Below are 23,163 nucleotides of genomic sequence, written 5' to 3'. Positions count from 1 at the left end.
ACACGGAGAACCTCAAATAGCTATACCCTCTCTCTGACTGCGTACATCATCCATTGAGTTCTTTCAGGTTGCCAAGTATTTCTTTGGAGAGAGCGATGATCAAATGCACAGACGACAGGGCTGTGGCTAAGGATTGCTTGTCTAAGCATGTTTAGAGGAACCTTATCTGAGCTGGGTAGCCAGTCAAATATGAGAGGCAGTCTGACCTTTGCTACTTCATTGGCATTTGCTTCCTGATGTCTTTCAAACGTGTCCTACCTATAGACATGAAAACATATACGATTTCTGACTCTCGAGTATCTCTTACACAAGGTAAAATCATTATTATTCTAAAAATACTGTAATGTTATTGTTTTTGGGCTCCAACATGATGGCAGTATCATGGAGTGGATGGTCCAGTACACTTAAAAATGACCTGTAGTGATACCATCACTTTATTTTGTTATTTAAAGTTCTGTGTAAATACAGCCAAGTGGTACCTAATATACCTTCTTTCTTTCTTTCTTTCCTTCCTTCTTTCCTTCTTTCTTTCCTTCCTTCCTTCCTTCCTTTTTTTCTTTCTTTTTTCCTTCCTTCCTTCCTAACTTCCTTTCTTTCTTTCTTTCTTTCTTTTTTCTTCCTTCCTTTTTTCCTTCCTTCCTTCCTAACTTTCTTTCTTTCTTTTTTCTTCCTTCCTTTTTTCCTTCCTTCCTTCCTTCCTTCCTTCCTTCCTTCCTTCCTTCCTTCCTAACTTTCTTTCTTTCTTTTTTCTTCTTTCCTTTTTTCCTTCCTTCCTAACTTCCTTTCTTTCTTTCTTTCTTTCTTTTTTCTTCCTTCCTTCCTTCCTAACTTTCTTTCTTTCTTTCTTTCTTTTTTCTTCCTTCTTTTTTCCTTCCTTCCTTCCTAACTTTCTTTCTTTTTTCTTCCTTCCTTTTTTCCTTCCTTCCTTCCTTCCTTCCTAACTTTCTTTCTTTCTTTTTTCTTCCTTCCTTTTTTCCTTCCTTCCTTCCTAACTTCCTTCCTTCCTTCCTTCCTTTCATTCTTTCTTTCTTTCTTTATTACTGTAATTTATACCACTTCAGATTGTCTTTTTTTCTTTTTTTCTTTCTTTGTTTCTTTGTTTTTCTTTTTTCTCTCCTTCCTCCATGTCAGATGTTTCTCCTGTGAAAATGTGTTAACAATTATGTAATTTGTTTTTCTTTTAATTTCTCCCAAGCAATATTCTGATTTGAAACTTGATACTTGTATGATAAATATCCGATATTTCCATTAAGTCTCCAGAGCTACGAAAGAGCAACCTCTGAGCAATATAATTTGTCTCTGATTCCACATATACAATGTTATATTTAGTGTGTCTTGTCATAATACATTGTTTTCCGCAGGGATCCTCTGGTGATCTCATGATCAGAAACGTGCAACTGAAGCACTCGGGAAAGTACGTCTGTATGGTGCATACAGCGGTGGACAGCGTCTCGGCTGCGGCGGATCTGATTGTTAGAGGTATGTGCCGCTCGAACCAATGAGGTGATCAGTATTCTACACTTTTCTGAGCATTTATCAAATATAAATTAAAAGCGCCTCACGCTTCGCCCCGCCATTTCAGTTTTATTCCGTTATTCTGCTCTTGAAGTAATGACTACAGGAGTATCTGGAATCAATGCATTAATTCCCTGCTTCGTGCTCTTTCCAACCTTTTGTATTTCCATCATCAACTTGAAGGATCTTTCTTCCTGGTTCTGAATATTAAGCATGCAGCAAGGCTTGTGTCACATTGCAAGATACTTGGTCACCTTGGTCGTCCTTTCTTCGATAAAGATACACTGTATCGTTTTTTCAAGTTTGACTTCTTTTTGTCTCTCCGGGGTGGTGGGTTGTCAGGGCCCCCTGGTGCTCCGGTGGGCGTGCTGGTGGGGGACATCACAGACAGGACTGCTCGGCTCTCGTGGGGCCCTGGACCTGTCAACCACAGTCCCATTACACTGTACATTGTGCAAGCCAGGACCCCATTCTCTATCGGCTGGCAGGCGGTCAAAACTGGTACAGCATGATGTTCTATTTTATTACACTAAAATAAATGTTTTACAGCGTCTCTATCTATCAAGTGTAGAAAAATGTTAATGCTTTCCTTTTCTGTTCATATTGAAAGTAAATGGTTACCAGGGGATGCCAAGATTTAAAAGTGGTCCAATCTTTTTTTTTAATTATAAAAATTAAATATTTTAAAAATATGAACATATTAATAAATATAAATACAGTGTAAAATATAAGAATGATATTTTTATCATAAATATAAAAATTTCAAATAAATATGTTTTTTTTCTTAAAACAAGCAATCTGTCAGTGGGTTAAAAAAATAAACTTGACTTAATTACCTTACCTTACCTAATAAAGAGGTAACATGTAATTCAAGTTTATTTTTACCCCACTGGCAGATATTTTTGCATTTTTAAGTATTTATTTTTATATTTTTAAAGATTAATATCTTTGGTTACTTTCCTTGTCAAATACATATAAATTATATAAAATATTCCGGTATTAAACATAGATATGTTTTAGACTTGTATTACAAAACAAGACAAAATACTAAGTAGTCATTTTCGGACAGCTGTTTCTTTAAGAACAGAATATTAAAGTTAAAAAAACTGTTCATATGCTTTTAAGAGTGAGTCATTTTAAATCCCACACTTTGGCTCTTCATGAGAGTAATTGCAAAGTCTTCTTTTAAATGCACTGCGAAAGACAATAAAGGAAATGAAAAATTGCTAAGATAAAAAACAAGCACATATTAGGAAGTAATTGCTAAATAATTATGTCAGGCTACTCATTGGGAATTCACACAGACTGGCATTCACGTATTGTCTTTATTCCTAGTTCCTGACTCCGTGCCTGGACAGATGATTCATGCAACAGCGGTGGATCTGAATCCGTGGGTAGATTATGAATTTCGAGTTGTGGCTATTAACAGCGTGGGGGTAGGAGAGCCCAGCGTGCCGTCCAAACCCGTCCGCACCAAAGCTGCAGGTATGCCCCATCCCTCCTGTTTCCATATCTATCATCTCTAATGCATCAGGAAGGAGAAAACATAATTTAATCCCATAATTACTTTAGATCATCAGGAGTGACACCTCGTGATAGGCATGAGAAATAAACACTCGTCCATTCCGCGTTTCGGGGCATCGCACGATTTAGCGAATAATTTACAAACAATTAGGATCCAAATTAGGTGTGGAAATCCGACGGACGTCACAGGAGGGCTGGAGTTTTAGTTAATTATTCTGAAACGGCAAGAAAATGGCTTTTCAGATGCAGCTTCTTGCATGTAAATTTGCTCACGTAGTCGTTTTCTTTAAGGCAAGATTAGATGTTGTAAACCCAACCCTGCAGCACTTAGATGCTGGACATCAGCAATCAGGAAATGCAGCGATCAATAATTCATGTCAACATCAATAAGAATTGAGAGTGGACTTCCCCCGTGTTCTATGAGGCAATAAGCCCTAAAAGTCTCTATTTTTAGATCAGGTACCATGTGCAACAGCCTCAATCACTGATTCATGAATAAATGGAGACTTCATCAGAGATTTCTCATGTGAAGACGACACACAACGGGGTTCCTTTTGCTACTGGCCATTTTTGGTTACCTTAGGTGTTGGATTAGGTTGGAAATTGGATTATGCACCTTTTTTCTTTTCTTTAAAACGTGCACAAAAATATTTCGGTGTGTAATTACATAGAAATGCTAGCTGAGATATTTGCGATAGCAAGAGGCCTTTGGTTTTATTCTAATTTTTTTTTATTCTTTACATTCACTGAATAAATGTTGAGATGTGGTGATAATATGATGTCTGATCAAGAAAAATATCACTAATTTCTTCTGTTTAGCCAGCTTTTAAACAAAATAAAGGAACTACATTGCAAAATATGAATCTCTTGCTTTTGTCTTATTTCCCAATATACAAATATCTAAAATTCCCAAATCAAGATACTGTACTGTACATTTACAAGAGAAGCAAAGTGACTTAAGATAAAAAGTCTTCTTTCAGAATGAAAAATCTAAATTTATGCTTAAAACATAAAAATATATCTTGGGGGTAAGAAAAATACATTTGAATTCAGTTTATTTTTCTTATCCCATTGATCCCAAAATACAAATATTTTGACTTTTTTCAGAAACAAAATGGTTTATGTCATTTTGCTTCTGTAGTTTTGATTTAAAGGCTCTATTGACAGAAATGGAATATAATAAACATACCTATGTCTTCAGGGACCTTACATAAGGAAACGTATTTTTTTTTTTTAGTTTTTGCTTAACCCACATACAATTTACACCTCATTCAGAGGTAGATTTGATTGAAACAGCGAATAAAGTATGATGTAGGCATTCCTTAAAGGTAAAACCTATTTTGTATCTGCGGTCTGTTCCGTCTTCCAGATCCGAAAGTCGCTCCGGCGAATGTGAGCGGCGGGGGCGGCAGCCGAGGTGAACTTATAATCGTTTGGGAGGTGAGCTCGCCGACTCATACGAGCACTTTTAACACGACAGGAGACTTTTCAAATCACTCTTCCCTGTCATGAACAGGATTCTGTTGAAATTCTCCACGGTGGTGTGGTTTAAATTAGACAGGGTTTAATTAAAAGCCAGCGCTGTCATATCAACGTTTTTTTTGCGCTCTGGTGGGATTTCTCCCTGTGCTATGTAAATCATAATGAAGACACAGATATGAGACTGCTTTCATACTGCTAAATCTGGAACGACAATGTTTATCAATGGCTTACTTGTAATCTCACAGGCTGTCATGGCGGATATTCGTTGCGCTTTGTTTAAATACAGTATTACTTTAAAAAAAACTGAGCGCTTTTGAGTAAGTGCAGGGGTTTCCTGACTGACACAGTAGTGCTTCAAGATGTCAACTTTATTTACTTATATTCATTTTATAGCTTATTTGGAGAACAATGTAAAAGTAGCAAAGAAAATCACTTGTCACTTGTCTTGTAAGACCATGACAGTCTGCTATGTCAATTATTTTGTTTTAATACAGTTTAAAACAGCGAGGCATGCATTACTTGTAATATTACTAATACTTAAGAAAGTCTGTAACACTTATGATCAAAATTTGACAGTTTGTTGAAGAAGGGTTTGCTCAATTTTGTTATAAATGAAAAAAAAATTGTCGTCAAGGTTTGACCTGGAACCCCAGAGTTTTGCATTGACCAGCACTATGCACATTTTCTTTAAAAAAAATGTAGTTGAACAAATTTTTAATTCTTGTTTTTTCCCCATAGCCTGTGTCTGAGGAGCTCCAAAATGGAGAAAAATTCGGCTACATTGTAGCATTCCGTCCACTTGGCAGCATGACATGGAAACAGAGCATAATTGCCTCAGCCGACGCGACACGATACGTTTATAAAAACGAAAGTTTACCTCCACTCACTCGCTTTGAAGGAAAAGTGGGCGTCTACAACAGCGTCGGAGAGGGACCATTTAGCCCAGTGGTCTTCGTATATTCAGCAGATGAAGGTTAATACACTTGTATTCTCACAAAAAAAAATTTACTTCAAGCTTATTTTACTAAGTACACTTAAGCATAGATCAAGTATATTTTTAAGTAAACTTTTATATAGTATTAGTATACTTGTAAGTAGAGATGAATCGATACATCGGCCAATAATCTGCATCGGTCGATAAAAGCTATTTTTCACACTATTAATGTAACCAATAGTTTAAAAACAGTTTATGATCAGGGCGGTCGATATATCCTGTCAATCAAAAGAGGACAGTAAAATGCAATGAATTTGTGCTCTGTATATGAAAAATGTTAAAGGGGTCATATGACACGGCTAAAACTAATATTATCATTTGTTCATAAACATGTTTGTATCTCCTCTTTGCCCCGCCTCTCTGAAACGCGCAGAATTTTTACAAAGCTCATCGCTCTGAAAAGCGAGATGTGCTATGATTGGCGTGTGATGGAATTGTAACGCCTCTTACCATATTTGGAACATCAGGTTCCAAAGCAATTGTACTTGACAGGGACACCCACCTTACTTGTATATACATTTGGGCGGTCTACCACGAACTGACATGGGCAACTTATAACACACCAAAGACAGAAAAACACGTATTCGCGCCATATGACCCCTTTAAGAAAACAGTTCGATGTTCAATTTTAATAGTCATATGAATTAATAACATACAGAAAGTTAAGAAATATTCATTTAATCTTCAGCATCGGCAGATATCACTCGGAATAATCGGATACCGGTATCGGTGCATCTCTACATTTAAGTTTATTATTTCAATACTATTTTAATTGGCTCACTTTTTCGATTATAAAATTGTGCTTATAAAAGTATACTAAAGTTTTCAGAGAAAAACATAAAAAATCTTACTTTTAGTTGAAAAGAACTACACCAATAAAACTCTGATAAACTTATTTTTTGTAAAGGAATTGTGTTATTTGGAAAATTGTTCAAGGACATTATCATTTACGAACAACAAAATGTTGATGGATGCACCACACGTTTTAATTAGACGCCCGTTACAGCTGTGTTCTTGGGCTTTGATTGTAATATCTTCATTTACACTCCTTTGTTTACATACAAGTGAGATAACAGCACAATTAGTTGATAACAGGTGTTTTTTTCAAACAACACCGACAAGCTGATGTTGGGAGCATCCTGTAAACTATCTGTCTCAAATCATCTGCTCTTATTAAACCATGTTGTTTTTGTGTTTCTCTGGACAGAACCCACTGTAGCCCCTTCAAGAGTATGGGTCCGACCCCTCTCAGCATCCGAAATCGAGGTGTTTTGGAAACCTATCCACCAAACCGGCAGCAAAGGAAAGATAACGGGTTACGAGGTACATAAACACCATAAATGAAGGGGTATTAAAAAAGATCTTAACTCACACCACGTCACCTCAATCAGACTTCGTAATGCATGCGCCGCGCTGATGGCAAGCCGTGCAATTTCCTGTTCTGCGCCGAGAGTCCACGATCCCCCGGCCACATTTTTCACAATCTCATCTGCAGAATGAAGAGGTCTTCTCGCAGCTGGTTCTGTCTCCGGGGGAGCGCCTTTACCAAGGCATTCTGGGCACTTATATAAATCACCTTTCAGATGTGTGGACATCATACATCAATTCCCCCTCCTGCAAACACTTCAGCTGCTAGGTCGTTTCTCACCGCGTGCGAACCCCACAGGATCCTGCCCGTTTCTCTCTTACCAACCCGAGCTAGCCTCCGCCAGAAATCTCAGGTCATTCGTGGTGAAACCTCAAAGTCATTCGCAGCTTCGGGTAGCGAAAAGCACCTATGAAAATCTGCAAAAGCTTGTAGTCCCTTGCTGATGTGTGCAGATGTTTATCGACCGCTGTATTAAAAAAAAGCCGTAGCGCCTTGGATTTACAGTACAGTGTTGCACCTTAATACACAACCATAAAGTTTTTAAGGTTGCTTTTCCTGTTTTCAGTAAAAAGGTTTTAAAAATAATGTACTTTGATGTACATGTACAGTATGTACACTCATATGAGACTCCAGTCATTTGTGACTTCGAAATGGCAAAGACTTGGTTATGAATATGAATTGGGTTGTTTGCAAATAGGGTAATGCGATTTAAAATGAACCAGATCACCACTTCTATCACGCAAACATATTACATCCTAAACACATGCTGACAAAATCATCCGTGGACATGTTTCTATTGCAATGATATTTATGAGTAAACAACGAATCTTATATTCAAAGACTACAAAAATGTCTTACTGTTTCTTTAAGAGGCTCTTTGTGGTTATGCTGCTGTTTAATGAGGTTTTTGTGTTTGGAGCAACAGGTGCAGTGGTTGGAGGATGGGTCCCCAGAGAGTGATGCTGAGAGAGTACGGGTCACAGAAACCTCGGTCAACATCACTGGTCTGAAAGGAAGCACGCCGTATCTGGTGTCAGTCAGAGCCCACAACAGCGCAGGCACGGGACCCTCCAGCGTCCCTGCCAGCATCACCACGAAAAAACCACGTGAGTCGTACATTTTTGTTAATTTGTTAATATTTCTATATTGTTGTATGTATGTACGATGTATATTTAACATTTATTTGAGGTAAACAGGTGAACAAAAATGGTAAAACACATTGGTGACCAATCACAACATCTAATAGACAAAATAATAGAAACCATAACAGAAATTCTTTTAGATTTAATGGTTATAATGGGAATTATTTTGGTTTTAATGGAAACTATACCAGTCTTTGTTGGTCTCTACTGGTAATGTGTTGGGTTCTAATGGTGGAATGTTTTCTGGCAGATGGGAACCAATAGAACACCATCAAATCCTACTTGAATAATGCCTAAAACACACTAACGCATTTTTGTAATGGTTTCAATAGTAAAAAACGAATTGTTCATAATGGTATTTGAATGGAATCCATTGGAATTTCTGTAATGATTCTGCTGTTGTTATTTCAGCAGGGTGCCTTTATACATTTTAACCTAAAGTCATTATTTAAAAGCAAGCAAATATGTTATGTGTCCATTACCCAAATGGGTTCTGACCACCGTACCACAATAATCGAAAATCAAGCCATAATATCAGCATCATAAAAGGAAATTTTGTTGGAAGCTTATAAGTACATCCCACCATGGCGTCTTTTAAGAAGGCAGCAACCACTAAAACCAAAACAATCCAAAAACAAATGCTAATCTGGGCTACACTATTAAAAACATGGATAATACGGCCCAAAACGAGAACAAAGTTTAATGTACTCTTTAGAAGTATAGCAATTGATCATGTAACCACATACGTGTAGTAAGGTATGATCTTAACACTATAAAAGATTAACGTGGCCTCTGTTAATCTACCGCGGCGTAATAGGATCATGATCTGATGCCAATAATGAGGAACAAAATGCTGTATTTAAGTGAGCCCGAGAACGATCAGATATACCATGACATTACTATAGAAATAGTCCTTATGGCAATTTTCAGCTAATAGACCGAGCAAGCAATTAAAGCCTCTTTAAAATAAAGAGCTTGACAATTTTCTTTTTTGTATTTGAGACAATTGTTCTTTTTCTCTTTATATGCTAGATTCTCTGACGAAACACACTCTTAAACTACTGACTGCTTTTATGATCTAGTAGAGTTATCATAATAGCAGATATTGAAGACTCGGTGGGCTTGAAATCATTAAATAAATTGGGTCAAATTACGATAGCTATCATCTTCAATTTTTTTTTACTGTGAGCAAAAGAAAGCACGGAAGTCCTAGCAGTGAGATTTGATGAGAAAAGAGGTCACATTTTCTTGGCTCTACTCTATTACAGTTAAACCGTGTTTAAAGCCTGAATTGCTGTGTTTGTAAAGCAGCTATTTGAGAAGCATTCTTGTATGATTCTTTTGTTGTTTTCTTGTCATTTGAGGTCATGTTGTGGAAAATGTAACCTGTTTTATGAAATGACAAAAAAAGATACACTAATCAAACAAATGTAGATCAGGGGTCTGTATATAGTCTGTTAGGGTCTTTTCTGGAAATACAGCAGTGACAAGAAGGGCATATAACACAAGCGGTGTTACATTTTCGGCACATCAATATTACAATATAACAACAAGTACGGAAAGTTCATTTTGGATTTTTGTTATAATTTAAAAGAATCTGAATGTATTCAGATGTTATTTTTATCATTTAACTTCTCTGTTGTTCTTTATTAACTAATTAGTAAGTAGATACAAGCTAATTTATTGGTGTCAATTTTTTGATTCTAAATAGAATTCGATCCTTCAAAGATAGTCAAATGATAATAAAAATCTGTACTCACATGGCTTACTTTGGGAGACACAAAGTAAGGAATTTTACAGAATATTTCTCAATAGAATGAAGGTGAATGGGGACCCAAGGCTGCTCAGAAAAAAATCCTATTTCCAAGCCATGTTTATACTATAGTTTTATATAAGGAACGGAATGAATTACATTCATTTATTCACTCACTCATTGTCATTTAAAACGTGTAAATCTTGCTGGACATCTGTGGTCACCGTTTATTTTCATTGTGTATCAAAAAACAGCTTCTTTTGTGTTCCATGGAAGAAAGTAAGGTCATATGGGTTTCTAAAAACAACATTTTTATTTTTGGTTGAACTCTCCCTTAAATCTCCACCAATAAACTGGTGTGTGGTGGGTGTTCTGGCATAATATGGCTGCCGTCACATTATCCAGGTAGATGCTGCACATTGGTGGTTGTTGAGGAGATTCCCCCATTCTGTGTAAAGTGCTTTGAGTATCCAGAAAAGCGCTATATACATGTAATGAATTGTTATTATTATTAAATGGCTTGTACATTGTGACCGATGTTTTTTATATGACTAGACTTTTATGTTTAAATCATGATTATTCAGAAGTTTCCATGTATAGTAGCAAATTTGAAGTGAAAACTTCAAAGCGCTATATAAATGTATTGAATTGTTCTTATTATTAAATGGCAAATTTGAAGTGAAAACTTCAAATTTGGGTGATACCTCATCTTGTACAGTTCCGATTGTGAGGACCGCAAAGGACAAAATAGACCCATGAGATTTTATTTTCAGTCATATTACACAGGTTGGAACTAAATCAGAATATGATTTATGTCTTGTAGCTCCGAGTCAACCTCCAGGGAACATTGAGTGGAACCTGACAAACTCAAAGGTTTTTCTGAACTGGGAACATGTGAAGGCGATGGACAACGAGTCAGAAGTTACCGGGTATAAGGTAAAGTCTTTTTCCTCTTCTGTTGCTTTTCTGATAAACAGATTATATCACGCTAATGTCTGGCGTCAAGACAACTTTGAGATACATAACTAAGAACATTAACTTTAAAAGCAGTACAAGCAAATAATGTGTTTTTCTGTTGACCGAGCATTTTTAGCCATGCATTTTTTGGGAAGGAATTCAACCTTAGAACATCTGTCAGCCATTTCTAATCAAGCTCTTAAAAATATATTAAATATATGGTATAACATATATTACATTTAAGATAAAAAAATGCTATTCAAATATTTTTTGTTTTAAGTTAGCGATATGAAACATGAAACTTTACAACTTTAAGTATTAGCTTATAGTTATATATATATAGTTTGCATTGCTGTGTTGTTTACACGGTTTAATGCATCAATCTGATTGGATAAAAATCTAATTTGCATAAACAGTTTAGAAAGAACCAACAATATTCTCGTATTTTTTATTATAAAATCAATTAACCCTTAACAAATTAATACAAGTAATAAATTATAAAAGTGAATAAATTACAGCAAAGCATTTTAATATTTTTCGCTAATTTCATTTGCGAGTGGCAAAAAAAGCAGTTCCACACTCAAGGTCAATGATACAGTTCAGAAACATCCCAGCCTTTTTTACATTTCACAAAAAAAGCACGCTCAGCTCTCCCGCCGCGGAATCGCAGTGATCTGTTGCATATGAGTTTGCACAAAAAGGATTAAAAATCATGCGACGTGATTCATTTCTTTTGAACAAATTAATTAGCAGCGTGTGCTGCCGGCTAATTGACGACGGCCTCTCTGTAACGCGGAGGTTTGCGGGGTCGGTGAACAGCTGGATGGCTTTTAATGCTATCCTTCATCTGAAACCTCCAGCTTAGCTGGGCCTCACCAAAGAGACAGAGTCGCAGTGAGGTGCCTGTAGAATAATGCAATCAATAATCATATGTTTTCTAGTCCCTACGAGTAAGAAAGAATATCAGGTTGGCGGCTATTCGTCGTGCGTTGTCAGTCTAAAAAATTTGAATTGATTTATGGATCGCGGAACCTCTTTTTTCTCTCGGCGAGATGCGTCACCAAACATGCTTATAACCCTGTCACTGAAAATCGATTTTAAATTTGAAATTGATAAAGATTTTTACATTTGTATTCCCTCTTTTATTCGGCTGTTCAGATTGAGCGTTAATAGCGGGGAGATGGCACAGAATGTAAATGAGACTTTCGTGTAGTTTTTAGTGCCGCTGTTGTAGATCTGTTTAGGGAAACTTTGGATTGTCAAACTTTCGGAGTCAAATCTACACAAGTCTGATCAATTTATTGATATTCATCCAGAATTCTGGTTGAAATTAGTTTTGAACCATTGTAAGCATTAAACTTCTACAGAATGGATTAAAGGGGTCATATGACACGGCTAAAATGAATATTATCGTTTGTTTTAGATGTAATGCAATGTGCATACACGATTTAAGGTTCAAAACGCTTTATTTTCCACCTACCGTGCATGTTTGTATCTCCTCTTTGCCCCGCCTCTCTGAAACGTGCAGAATTTTTACAAAGCTCATCGCTCTGAAAAGCGAGATGTGCTATGATTGGCCAGTTAACCAGTGCGTAGTGATTGGTCGAATACTGAAAGCGGAAATGTAACGCCTCTTACCATATTTGGAACATCAGGTTCCAAAGCAATTGCACTGACAGGTACGCCCACCTTACTTGCGTATACATTTGGGCGGTCTTAGTCAAATCATATTACGAACTGATGTAGATTTGTGGGGGTGTGGTTACACGAGGCGTTTCAGGCAGGTCTGGGTGAGCATTCGCTTTTAGATAGAATGCAACTTTTGTTCCGACACTTTAATTTTTGCAATTTTACGTGTCTAATACATGCATGGGCACCAAAGACACATAAAAACACATATTCACGCCATATGACCCCTTTAAACTTTTATAAGTCAACATTAGGCTCTGTTCAGCAGTCTTTCTAGATTCACAATGATAAGCTTATATTAATGATTTTTAAGTTGAGTTGTCGTATATGAGTTCACGGTAAATGTCAGCTTGATGTCGTTTGACTTCAACCCATGTAAAGAGAAGCACATTAAGTAACCTGCAGTTTTAGTTTCAAACAGAGATGGCGCTAGAGAGGCAAAACTTACAGACTTCACAAAAAAACGTCTTTTCTGCTTTGCACACACTGCTATTTCCTTCAAGAAATGAAAATCTACTTAATTCAATTCAATTTGACAGACCCTAGAAGAGGGTCTGTACTTCACTGAATATCCTAGTTATGACTTGCTCGAAGAGCCAATTAGCCGAAATGTAATAAATTAATTGACGCAAACTAGCTTCAGCCCATTGACCCACTTACGCGTCTTTGTGATGTGCAGGTTGTGTATCGTCAAAACTGGCACAGGGGAAGCAGTGTAGTGGAGACCAACAGGACTTCTGTGGAGCTTCAAGTGCCATCGGAAGAGGATCTGCTGGTGCAGATCAAAGCCCTGAGTGATGGAGGAGACGGCAGTAGCAGCAGTCCTATACTTATACCAAAGATGTCAAGTAAGACTTTACGTGAGCTTATCAAGAACATTGGCTTATCAAGACAGTTTGGGGCCTTTCGGTTACACTTTAAACATATGACTTGAATTGCTTTATATATCTAAATCTGCACAACTGATTTTAACCAACTGGACTTTATTTATATTTGATGCATGAAGTCAGTTTCTCTTTAGGTTCACACAGGAGTGTTGTCTATGACATTACCTACAGACATGATTTACAAAGTTTCATAACGATTCACAAATATTCACAACTCTAGTTCACAAATATCTTTTCTTTTGGTTTGTTTTGTCATCACAGGTCTGAACTCGAAAGGATACTTCAGATCAGATGCAAGCAAGATGGCCCATGTTCACGCGGTCGTGTTTCTGATGTTGTCGTGGATGTTTTCGTAAAACTTTGCCTTTACTTGACGCTCACTAACAAAACAACGATTAACTGGATGTGGTTACATTTTATTTACTTTTACTTTTATTAAGATATTAAATGGTGACTCTTCTCCATCGCCTTATGTTATAATGTTGTTTTTACCTGTATGTAGAGCTATTTGTATTTTGTATGTGGAATATATGCAAAAAAACAGGCTTTGCCATGTAGCAACTCATTTTGTTTAGATGTTCTAAATCTTAAATCATGGAATGCAGTAGTGACGTGGAACGTTGGGTCTCCAAGAATTGGTGATCTTGGTTTTGGGTTAGTCAAAGAAATTATAATTCTGTATAAAAAGGACATTTAGAATACGTGAATTGAGTTGTTTTGCCTAAGCACTTCAATAAGAGATACTGTATTGATTTGCGGTTTAGTGACAGTTTGGGTTAGTATGTAGACCATTGCACAGATTTCTTGCTGCTCTGATATTTTCAACAGTTAGTTTAGTGGTATTTATTATTTTTTTAAATGTAAGCAGTTTTGATAACAATCTGACTTTATTTACATTTAGCACATATTCATAATTCAGTTTACTTGTGATAAGATTTGTCTTGTCAGTCATCATTGATCGTCCTATGGGAATAAACACCAAGACAGATATAAAAAGTTGTTTTTTCCCTGATACGATATATAAAGTAGATGCTTTATCATGTCTGATAATCTGTCTTTTAAACGTCTGTTGAGTTTGTCTGTTTAAAAAAATAGATCTAGACGCCACCCATCACAACTCGGCCATGTTAATGGAGTATCAGAATTGACTAAAAGAAGTATTTTAATGCAATTTTCTGTCAGTAACTTTGTATTTACTTTGTATTAGTTTGTATTTGTATGTTTTTGTTACTTGGTACATGAGTAGTATCTACATTGTTCTTATTTAATTTGCCTAATTTTGCATTTTATAAATGTAACACATTTGTCTGGTGTTTTCTTTGCTATTATGTAAGCATTTGGAGCTGTTTAATACCTTTGTATTAATTCTGTACAATCTCTGAGAGATGTAATAAAAATACAATTTCATATTGAAATATATGTGAAACAGAATGTGATTAGAGTATCAGTAATAGCCCTAACACACACAACAGCATTTCTTATCTGGGGGGAAAGGTGTCGTTCTAATTTGATGAATGGAGGAGAGCTTGGCTGATCTATATGGTTGCCTGGAGACCGTTTCTTCAAAGATGTGCATACTGATTGGTTATTATCAATAGGATGAGATTAGTCTCTGCTTAACCAAAGTGTACTGTACAGATGCCTGCTTACATGGTGGAAGTTATTTGAAACAAAATCTATTTGGAAAAACTGGCCAATGTGTTTGTTTATATTAATGAAATGATTCAACTATATATTGTCGCTGTTCTTCCAAAACAAGATGTACAAATTTGCTGTTTTTCAGGAAATTGAAAAAATGCTAAAGGAATAAATGTGTTGTCAAAGTTGACAAGCACGTTTTTATACTTCCTATTGGTTAGATATTTGCAACACCTAAAGGGTGACTTATAATAATGATTTATGGCAAAAAAAATCCAGCAGTGATATTTATGACATTGTAACGTTGCGTCATGCCAAAGATAGGCCTACCACGATATGAACCATGCTGAAAAAACAATACCAGCGTTTGACACTTAAGTTATGAAACCGGGTTACTGTCGATGTGTGAAATGGAGTTTGCTCAAGTAGATTTCACACGGAAGGTACGAGTTTATTCTGAGAGCTCAGAGGAGTACGCTTGTCAGGAACACTGACAGGTAAAAGTGCGAACAAGGATGTAATCTCCCGAGAACTGATCCGACTTGTTGGGCTACCGGGGGATTTAACGGTAAATACTAGTCGACCTAAAGCGCGAACAGTCAGAGTAGTCTTTTTGAAGTTCTTCTTGCATGTCATTTGGTGCCCTTCAATAGCACGCCAGCGATTCCGACCCCATTTGGGTGGGTGCTGATATTTCTCGCGCTGATCCTCCTAAATGAATGGCTTCAGTGGAGCTGTAAAGACCCATATGGAAGCGAGACATGGGAAGGCTGCCTCCTAATGACTACTTTTGGCAGCCCAATGTGTCTGAATAATCTCACAAAATGGTGGTTGTAATAAACCCTTGCTCATTTTGAAAGGGAGGTTTACCTTCGCAATGCCAAATTGTGTGTCTGACACGTTTGTACTATAGGCTATGGTCTTTTAAAGAAAGTTAAATCCTTTTTTCTTTGCTTTAAAACATGAAATATGTGCTATAGAGATACGTTGGGGTGTAAAACAACTTGCTTTCATTGTTTTCAGTACAAATTCTATTATCAGCATGCCATAAATTGAAATGAAAAATGAAATTGAAATTCTTAGATGGCATATTTTTGTTTTGATTTAATGACAGCATGCGTTCGAGCTTGTATGGACTCCACAAGTCTGTGTGAAGCTTCATTCATTCCATTCATTCAGGCTGATATGAGTTAAGGGCGTTACAAAAAGCGTCTTCTGTGGTTTAATTGAAGAAAGGAAACCATACCATTGGTCAATGTCACACACTTAACTAAATACTTTACTCCTTTGTTGTGTTATACATTCAAACTAAAATTAAAATTTAGAAATGTACTTGTAGACCACTGGGAGGAGGGAAGTACTCCACGTCATCTTTTGCATTTTCACAGTCTCGTTTCTATCAATACGGGCGCCGATGAACAGAAACCACCTTCCTCTTTGATGATATTTTCAAGGTATGAAGAGATCTCCTTATTGAAGTGGGGCAGATTAAAAATTCCACCCCGCAGCGATGTAATGGATCTTATGCAAAAATGAATGGAGAAAATATGGCCCAGATTCTTCATAGATAGCCACAGCAGTTTCTAAAGGGCTCTCGGATATATAAATGGAGAAATAATCATGAAGAAACCTTTGGCTATTCAAATTAATCATTTCGATGATAGAATAGGGCTGTCATAGTTCACTTGTTAGTGCTGCGGTGGCACGTGGGGGGAACTGGTGAGATAATGAATGGTTTGGAAGTTCTTCGTGTTACAAGGAAAGGTTGAGAAGTAAGAATTTAGCGTTAAAGGGTTATGAGAGACCTGGCAGACTATTTGGCTATAGTTTCAAGTGCAATAAAGCAAACTTTACCACCAGGGTATGTCTAGTAATACATCTGAACCTTAAAGGAAGAGATCACCCCAAAATAAACATTGAGAGCCAGGTCAAACTCATTATTTACACATGCTAATGCAATTTCAAACCTGTATGGCTTTCTTTCCTCTGCAGAACACAAAAGATATTTTTTTAAATGTTGGTAACCGAAAAATATAAGATATAAGATACCAAAATAACTTCTTTTGTGTTTTGCAGAAGAAAGAAAGTCATACAGGTTTGAAATGACAGGAGGGTGAGAAAATGCTGACAGAATTTTCATTTTTGGGTGAAATATTACTTTGAGGTATATCACAAAAAGCAAACAACATCAACGTCTCTCTTTTAAACCAGTACGCCATATATTGTGTAATATTACGTAGAATTACCTGCAATAGTTGGTAAGAACTGTATAAGCAGCTCTGTAACTCCAGTAATGAATTCACAAAAATGATTCCCCTTATCAATTAAATACACGTTGCACCTGATTTGAAGTGAGACTGCCATGACTTCCTAATTTCCAACATTACTTACATGTCATGCCGCAGTGCAAAAGAGACATATGGATGCCAAGGACAAACTGTCCTTTTTTTATTTCCCTGTGCATTAAAATATCACCAACCACTTCAATCAAACCGATCACGCCTTTATTTGCTATGCAAAACTAATCATTTAATTTGGCTATTCCACACCAGGAGAATTTAATGATGTGGAAGCAAATCAAGAAGGAAGAATGTCTCGGCTGGCATTTAGAAAGGCCCTCTCTGTGTTTTACGGTGCCAACGCCGTCACAATGTTTATATATGTAAATTCGCGCAAAAGTGTCACGCGTAAAGGGGCGAGGGTTGCAAAATGTGGTCCGAAGAAGATAAACCAGATGAAATTACCAAGAGGTGTGAAAAGCCAGGTTAAAGCGTTCATAATCTGCAAAGCGGAGCCTTGGGCTGCTAGGCCTGTAAATTGGCATGAATAGAGATGCTTGCGTATTTACAAAGCTTGTCCCCAGACTGCAAACTGTGGAAAAGGCCGCATCCAAGGAAAAGAGTAAACAGGATTAAGTCAGAGGAAAGATGGGCCATTACTTCACCTGTCAACTGAACTAAACGAAACAGCTCAGAGAGACTACTTTTGACGTTATGGGTATTAAGAATGCCCAAAAAATGATCAAATGTCATGAAATGATTAACAACTATAGAGAACTATGAATACTGTATTATTTCAAATGAAATGTTACCTAAAGACTATATGGGCTTAATGTTGAGATTCAGTTAAATTCTTCAAAGCATGCACATTTTCCTTATCCTTATACCATTTCAAATTGGGTGTACGTCACGAGGCTACGTGCAAGTAGTCCAATAGTTTTGACACAAAATGGATTGACACATGAATTCTACTGATTTGATTATACGGTAAAGGAGCCCCGCCTCCACTCTTGCAGGAAGGCCACCGCAGTTTGCGTTACGCCACTGCTTATCCATGAACATAACAGAGACATAGTTCGAAAGATATCGCTCGAACAAGAAATACTACACAGTAGGCTACAGTACAGTACAGTCCTATTAAGTAATCCATTCTCACTTATCCATTGTATATGTTTTTTAATTAAACGTGTTTTAAAATCTTTTTAAAAATGGTAAAATATTAATAAAATTAGTAGGGATGCACCGATATGTACATTTTGGCCAATAACGATAACCGATAATTCTTAAACATTGTAAGCCGATAACCGATATATGGCCGATATACAGTATCTAAATATTAATATAAAATTCCCTAAGACTGAAACAAAAGGCAAAAGGTGGAAAACTGCTTTTATTTGAAAACATTCACTGCAGAAAACAAGGTAACCATTAGTTCTCTTTCCCCCCTGAAATAACTTGTACCAAGCTACTTTACACTAGTTAACGATTCTTTAACTTTCAAAGTTTTCTGGTATTTTTTTTAATTAATAAACAAATTATAGATGTTCATCCAGAGCAACCCAGAAAAATGTTATTAATAGCCACATGACTAACAAGACGCATTCAGACAGCAGTCTGATTCAAACAATATGATTTTGTTCCTATAATTTACACATTCATAAATATTGTATCTACATAATGTTTTGCTAATAGCTGTAAGTGAATGATCACGACAGAAAGAGTAGCCTACTGTACTCTATTTGAACTGTGAGCAGCGTGCAGCTGAAGAAGTTTAACCAGAGGAAATGATTTATGATTTATCGGCTACAATATTTCGGACTAAATTTTATTATCAGCCGATACGATAACATAAAAATAATAATTTATCGTGCATCCCTAAAAATTTGTGTTCATTTTTTTGTTTGTCATTACAATATCACAATCGGATATTTTTAAACATCTTCACTTATTATTTTTGTGATGACCCTGGGTGCGCAATAACTACGAAGTTTTTTTTTTCTCTTTGTATTCTTAAAATTCAATATCACTTTCCATTAGACTACAATATATCCCTTTAACAAACAACAGCCCTCACCTTAGTGACATCATCCTCCGGGAACTGACGTCATTGCCTGTGTGACTGAAAACGTGAGTATTTACGTTGCCAACGTGATTCTGTTCTTGCGGTGTTCTATGTCGGTTCTCCCCTTTTTCTGTCCTGTCAGATAAAATTACTAGATAAAATTTAGTCAGATACAATTATTGGTGATATTTTCGTGTAATATTAGCGGTAATTGATGTCAAATTGAAAAGACGTGTTAGGTTGGACGAACGGAGTTCAACATGTTTGTTCGAGGATTTGTCAAGCTCGTTCATTTAAGTGGCTGTATTTTAAGGGGAACAACTGTACACAAGATTGTTATTTGTTGTTGGTACTTCATGGGTTGCTGCACAAATCGATCGAATGACATCAAAGTATCGCGAACGTGTTTCGATATCGCTCTCGCGGTAATTGATGTCATATACCGATCATTCTGCGCAGCGTCTTAAGTCGAACACGCCTTATATGGTAATACCATATTCTCCATGCATTTGTTTCTTTAGCTGTTTTACAGAAAATCATATGCTGTCATGAGGAAATTGACAAACTGGAACTAAGCCTATTCTATTCACTCTGTTGATTTTTTTATCAACCATTAGAGGTTTTTATATGGCAGGGAATTCTTTGTAGCGTGGGGTTATGTTCACCCCAGGAGACAGGTATCATGCATTGGGTTGTTTTGTCTGGTGTCTTTTGCCTGTTGTGCGCAGGTTCTTAGCCCCGCTTGACATTTGCGATAATTAAAACAGCTAATCCATGTAGGGTGCTGTCAAAGCCCTGGAAAATGGTCATGGTTAATTTTAGGTCAAATTAAAAACCTTGACATGAATTGTCTACCTGCAGCTTTCTGCCAAGAGTCTAATTCATAGTAATTTACCAGGTTTATTAAAAGCCAAAAATGAGGTTGAACAACAAAACTCCCAAAATCCCTAATTTAGGCGTGCAAATGGTGTTTTATTGGCCCCACAATTTTTTTGGTGGGGGTGGGCAGCCTCACGTTTTTGAACTGGTTATAACTTCTAGTCATTTGTCATTATATGTTCTCTTGATATGGAATCCATAGCCTTTGCGATCCCAACACAATGCTCTATTAACTGACAGGAACATGGCATTGAAGTGTGCATTTACTTTTCTATCCCATAAGGCAATGTTTCATAAACTTGTTTTAAAGGAACAGTTCACCCAAAATGAAAATTCTGTCATCATTTACTCACCCTCAAGATGTTACAAAAAAATCTGTATAAATTTCTTTGTTCTGATGAACACAGAGAAAGATATTTGGAAGAATGCTTGTAACCATACAATTTTGGGCTACCATTGACTACCAAAGTGTAGGAAAATTGCTTTAGAAAATGTCTTTGTTCTGTTTAACACAAAAGAAGACATTTTCAATAATGTAGGAAAGCAAACAGTTCTGAGGGACCTTCATTGTAAGTTTTCCTACTATGGTTGTCAATGGTGGCCAAGAACTATTACATGCATTCTTCCAAATATCTTTCTCTGTGTTCATCAGAAAACTTGTCTCTCATTGGTTGTTTGTAACAAGTTTTGATAGTTAACTGCTTCTCTTTTATACGTGAACACTTTGTATTGTTTTCAGCTGTCTCGACTGCGAGTGTGTGATTCTTAGGCGATCGAATGGATTGAGGTTATCTGCAGGGATGCAACTCTCCGACTCTTCAGAAGAGTCGGGTTAGATTCTTTTCCCTTTTTTCTGACAGTTTGTGACGTCTGCCTGTGTATAGGTGTAGTTTGTCAAAAAGTGACAGTGCATGAGTCTGAGCCGAGCTCTAAAGCAGGGATAAAGTGTGGTGATGGACAGAGAATTCACAGAGAATTAAAAAAACTGGAAGCCCTTCTCCCCCCCAAAGAACCAGAGAAGATGACTGACAGTATACAGGGTTATCTCTCTTCCCTCTCTCTCTCTTTCTCGCGCTCTCCATATGGCACTTTAAGACTGTCCTAACCATGTGATTTTTGTAGAGATGGATAGCTGAGAGATGTTCGTATAGATTTGTGAAAGCCTGACATGCCTCTTTGTGATCTTGCCGTCTTTATGTAAATGTTTATGAATGACTTCTAAACTGTATAGAGATGTTGGATGCAATATGGCCATGTTATACAGTTAAATATTGCATTGTAAAAATATGGTTAACTCACTGAGAGACGTATACAGGTTTTTTTTTTGTCCAATAACATGCTGCCTAGATTTGGAAGGTCTTTTCCCCATTCTTTAGTAATGGCTATTGCAAGCAATGACACAAAACCAGGCTATTGCCTGCCAAGTCATATGTCCCACCCTAACCTGTTTTAATGGGAAATATGTCAAAACAGAAAAATAAAATGAAGCTGGTAATGATAAACATATACAGTACAGCAAAAGTAGCTCCCTGCATTCTGTCAATCTCACGTATGTGTGTAATTTCAGATTGCGTGTATTTACATAAAACACTGTTGACAGCCTTTTAACCTTGAAAGTTTAGTCCAAAGGGAGACTGGTCACATTGCTCTCAATATATCGTTTTTTACCCACAATCCCTGATTTGCCCATGACCGCTCTCATAAGCCTCTAAGCTGAACCTGCCATTGAAGCCATGAACTCGATTTGAACCAAGAATAGAATTTAGCATTCAGAGAAGCACTCTACATAGATATACACTACATTTTATGATTCACTCAGCCTTAAATACATGTTTTGGTGGTTTTACAGTTCTTTTTTGGAGGTTGTTGAGTTGTTTTATGAAAACAGCAACAACTATTTAGAATTGTCTTTTTGTGTTCATAGGGAAAAGCAATAAGTGAGCAAACAATGATGACAGATTTTTTCACATAAATTATTCCTTTAAGGAACCTAAAGGTGGGTAAGAGTTTGTTTTCAGCAATCGGATATTTTATTTTCAAGCCATTGACAGGCTCAGTTTAAACAGGGTTCTTCAGAATATAATCAACATTATCTGCTTTTTTTTTACATTCGTAATAGCCAGAACACGAGACAGATGATTTGAAGATGTCGCCCGGGGCACATGGGTTGGTCTTTTTCATATTGAGCTGTACTGTGTTTTATCTGATCAATATTTGTCAGTACTGCAACAGAACAAGACAGATGGAAAGAATATTAGCCTGTGGCTTATTTTGTCATAATATATGTATTGACTCCTGTCACATTTGTCCTCAATATGTGGGTTGCATCCCATCATTTTGACATTTAGAATTACTGCAGACAATCCATCTGCAAATATCTACGTCTCTGCATCTTTCATTGAAAACTATTCAAGTTTCGATGTAACACATTGTTGTCTTTCTTGAGAAGTTCATATTTCAGAATTGTAGACTTTTTCTGACAATGAATATAAATGCACAAATAACAACACAGGAAAGCTTGCTTTATCTCTCACAAATATTTGAGAAATAAATTCACAAGAGAAATGACAAAGAAAATGTGTGCAAAACCAAATTGTATGCTTAGTAAACATGTTTGTTTGTGTTTGATGCACATGCATTTATGTAGGCCTACTGTATGTAAGTGTGCAATATATCATTTAGGGCGTTTTCACACCTGTGTATCGATTGCTTTGTTCCGAAACCGGGGGTTAAATCGCTACAATTATAGAAATTTATTTTAGTTCGGTTCGCATTCAAAAGGCAATATTTCCAAATGGACCAAACTTTGTTAATAAAAGTCACGTGCGAGTAAACTCTCATTCGATTGGTCAGAGTGCATCTGTTTATTTTCCAGCTGGTAACGCGAGTGATAATGAGCGTCAGCTGCGCGTTGTCTCGCGTCTCTCACGGCGGAGCTCGGAAAGCATAAAAGGAGGAGAAGGACGAGAGAGAACCAGGCCTGGATTTTATGT

The 23,163-nt window shown here is 36.7% G+C and overlaps 1 protein-coding gene across 1 annotated transcript in view; it reads left to right on the top strand.

Annotated features, from left to right (window-relative positions):
• The window catches only part of LOC130556632 (contactin-4), an 86,584-nt gene extending 71,908 nt beyond the window's left edge, over positions 1-14,676 (top strand). The window contains exons 13-22 of the mRNA XM_057337820.1: positions 1,362-1,479; positions 1,858-2,016; positions 2,851-3,000; positions 4,409-4,479; positions 5,260-5,494; positions 6,723-6,838; positions 7,810-7,990; positions 10,603-10,715; positions 13,105-13,273; positions 13,574-14,676. Coding sequence (XP_057193803.1) covers positions 1,362-1,479; positions 1,858-2,016; positions 2,851-3,000; positions 4,409-4,479; positions 5,260-5,494; positions 6,723-6,838; positions 7,810-7,990; positions 10,603-10,715; positions 13,105-13,273; positions 13,574-13,668 — 1,407 coding nt within the window. The 3' untranslated portion in view covers positions 13,669-14,676. The remainder of the gene's footprint in view (positions 1-1,361; positions 1,480-1,857; positions 2,017-2,850; positions 3,001-4,408; positions 4,480-5,259; positions 5,495-6,722; positions 6,839-7,809; positions 7,991-10,602; positions 10,716-13,104; positions 13,274-13,573) is intronic.
• The last annotated feature ends 8,487 nt before the right edge of the window (positions 14,677-23,163 follow it).

This window comes from Triplophysa rosa, linkage group LG7 (genome assembly GCF_024868665.1).
Source record: "Triplophysa rosa linkage group LG7, Trosa_1v2, whole genome shotgun sequence".
NCBI lineage: Eukaryota > Metazoa > Chordata > Actinopteri > Cypriniformes > Nemacheilidae > Triplophysa > Triplophysa rosa.
This window is presented reverse-complemented; position numbering and strand designations above follow the sequence as displayed.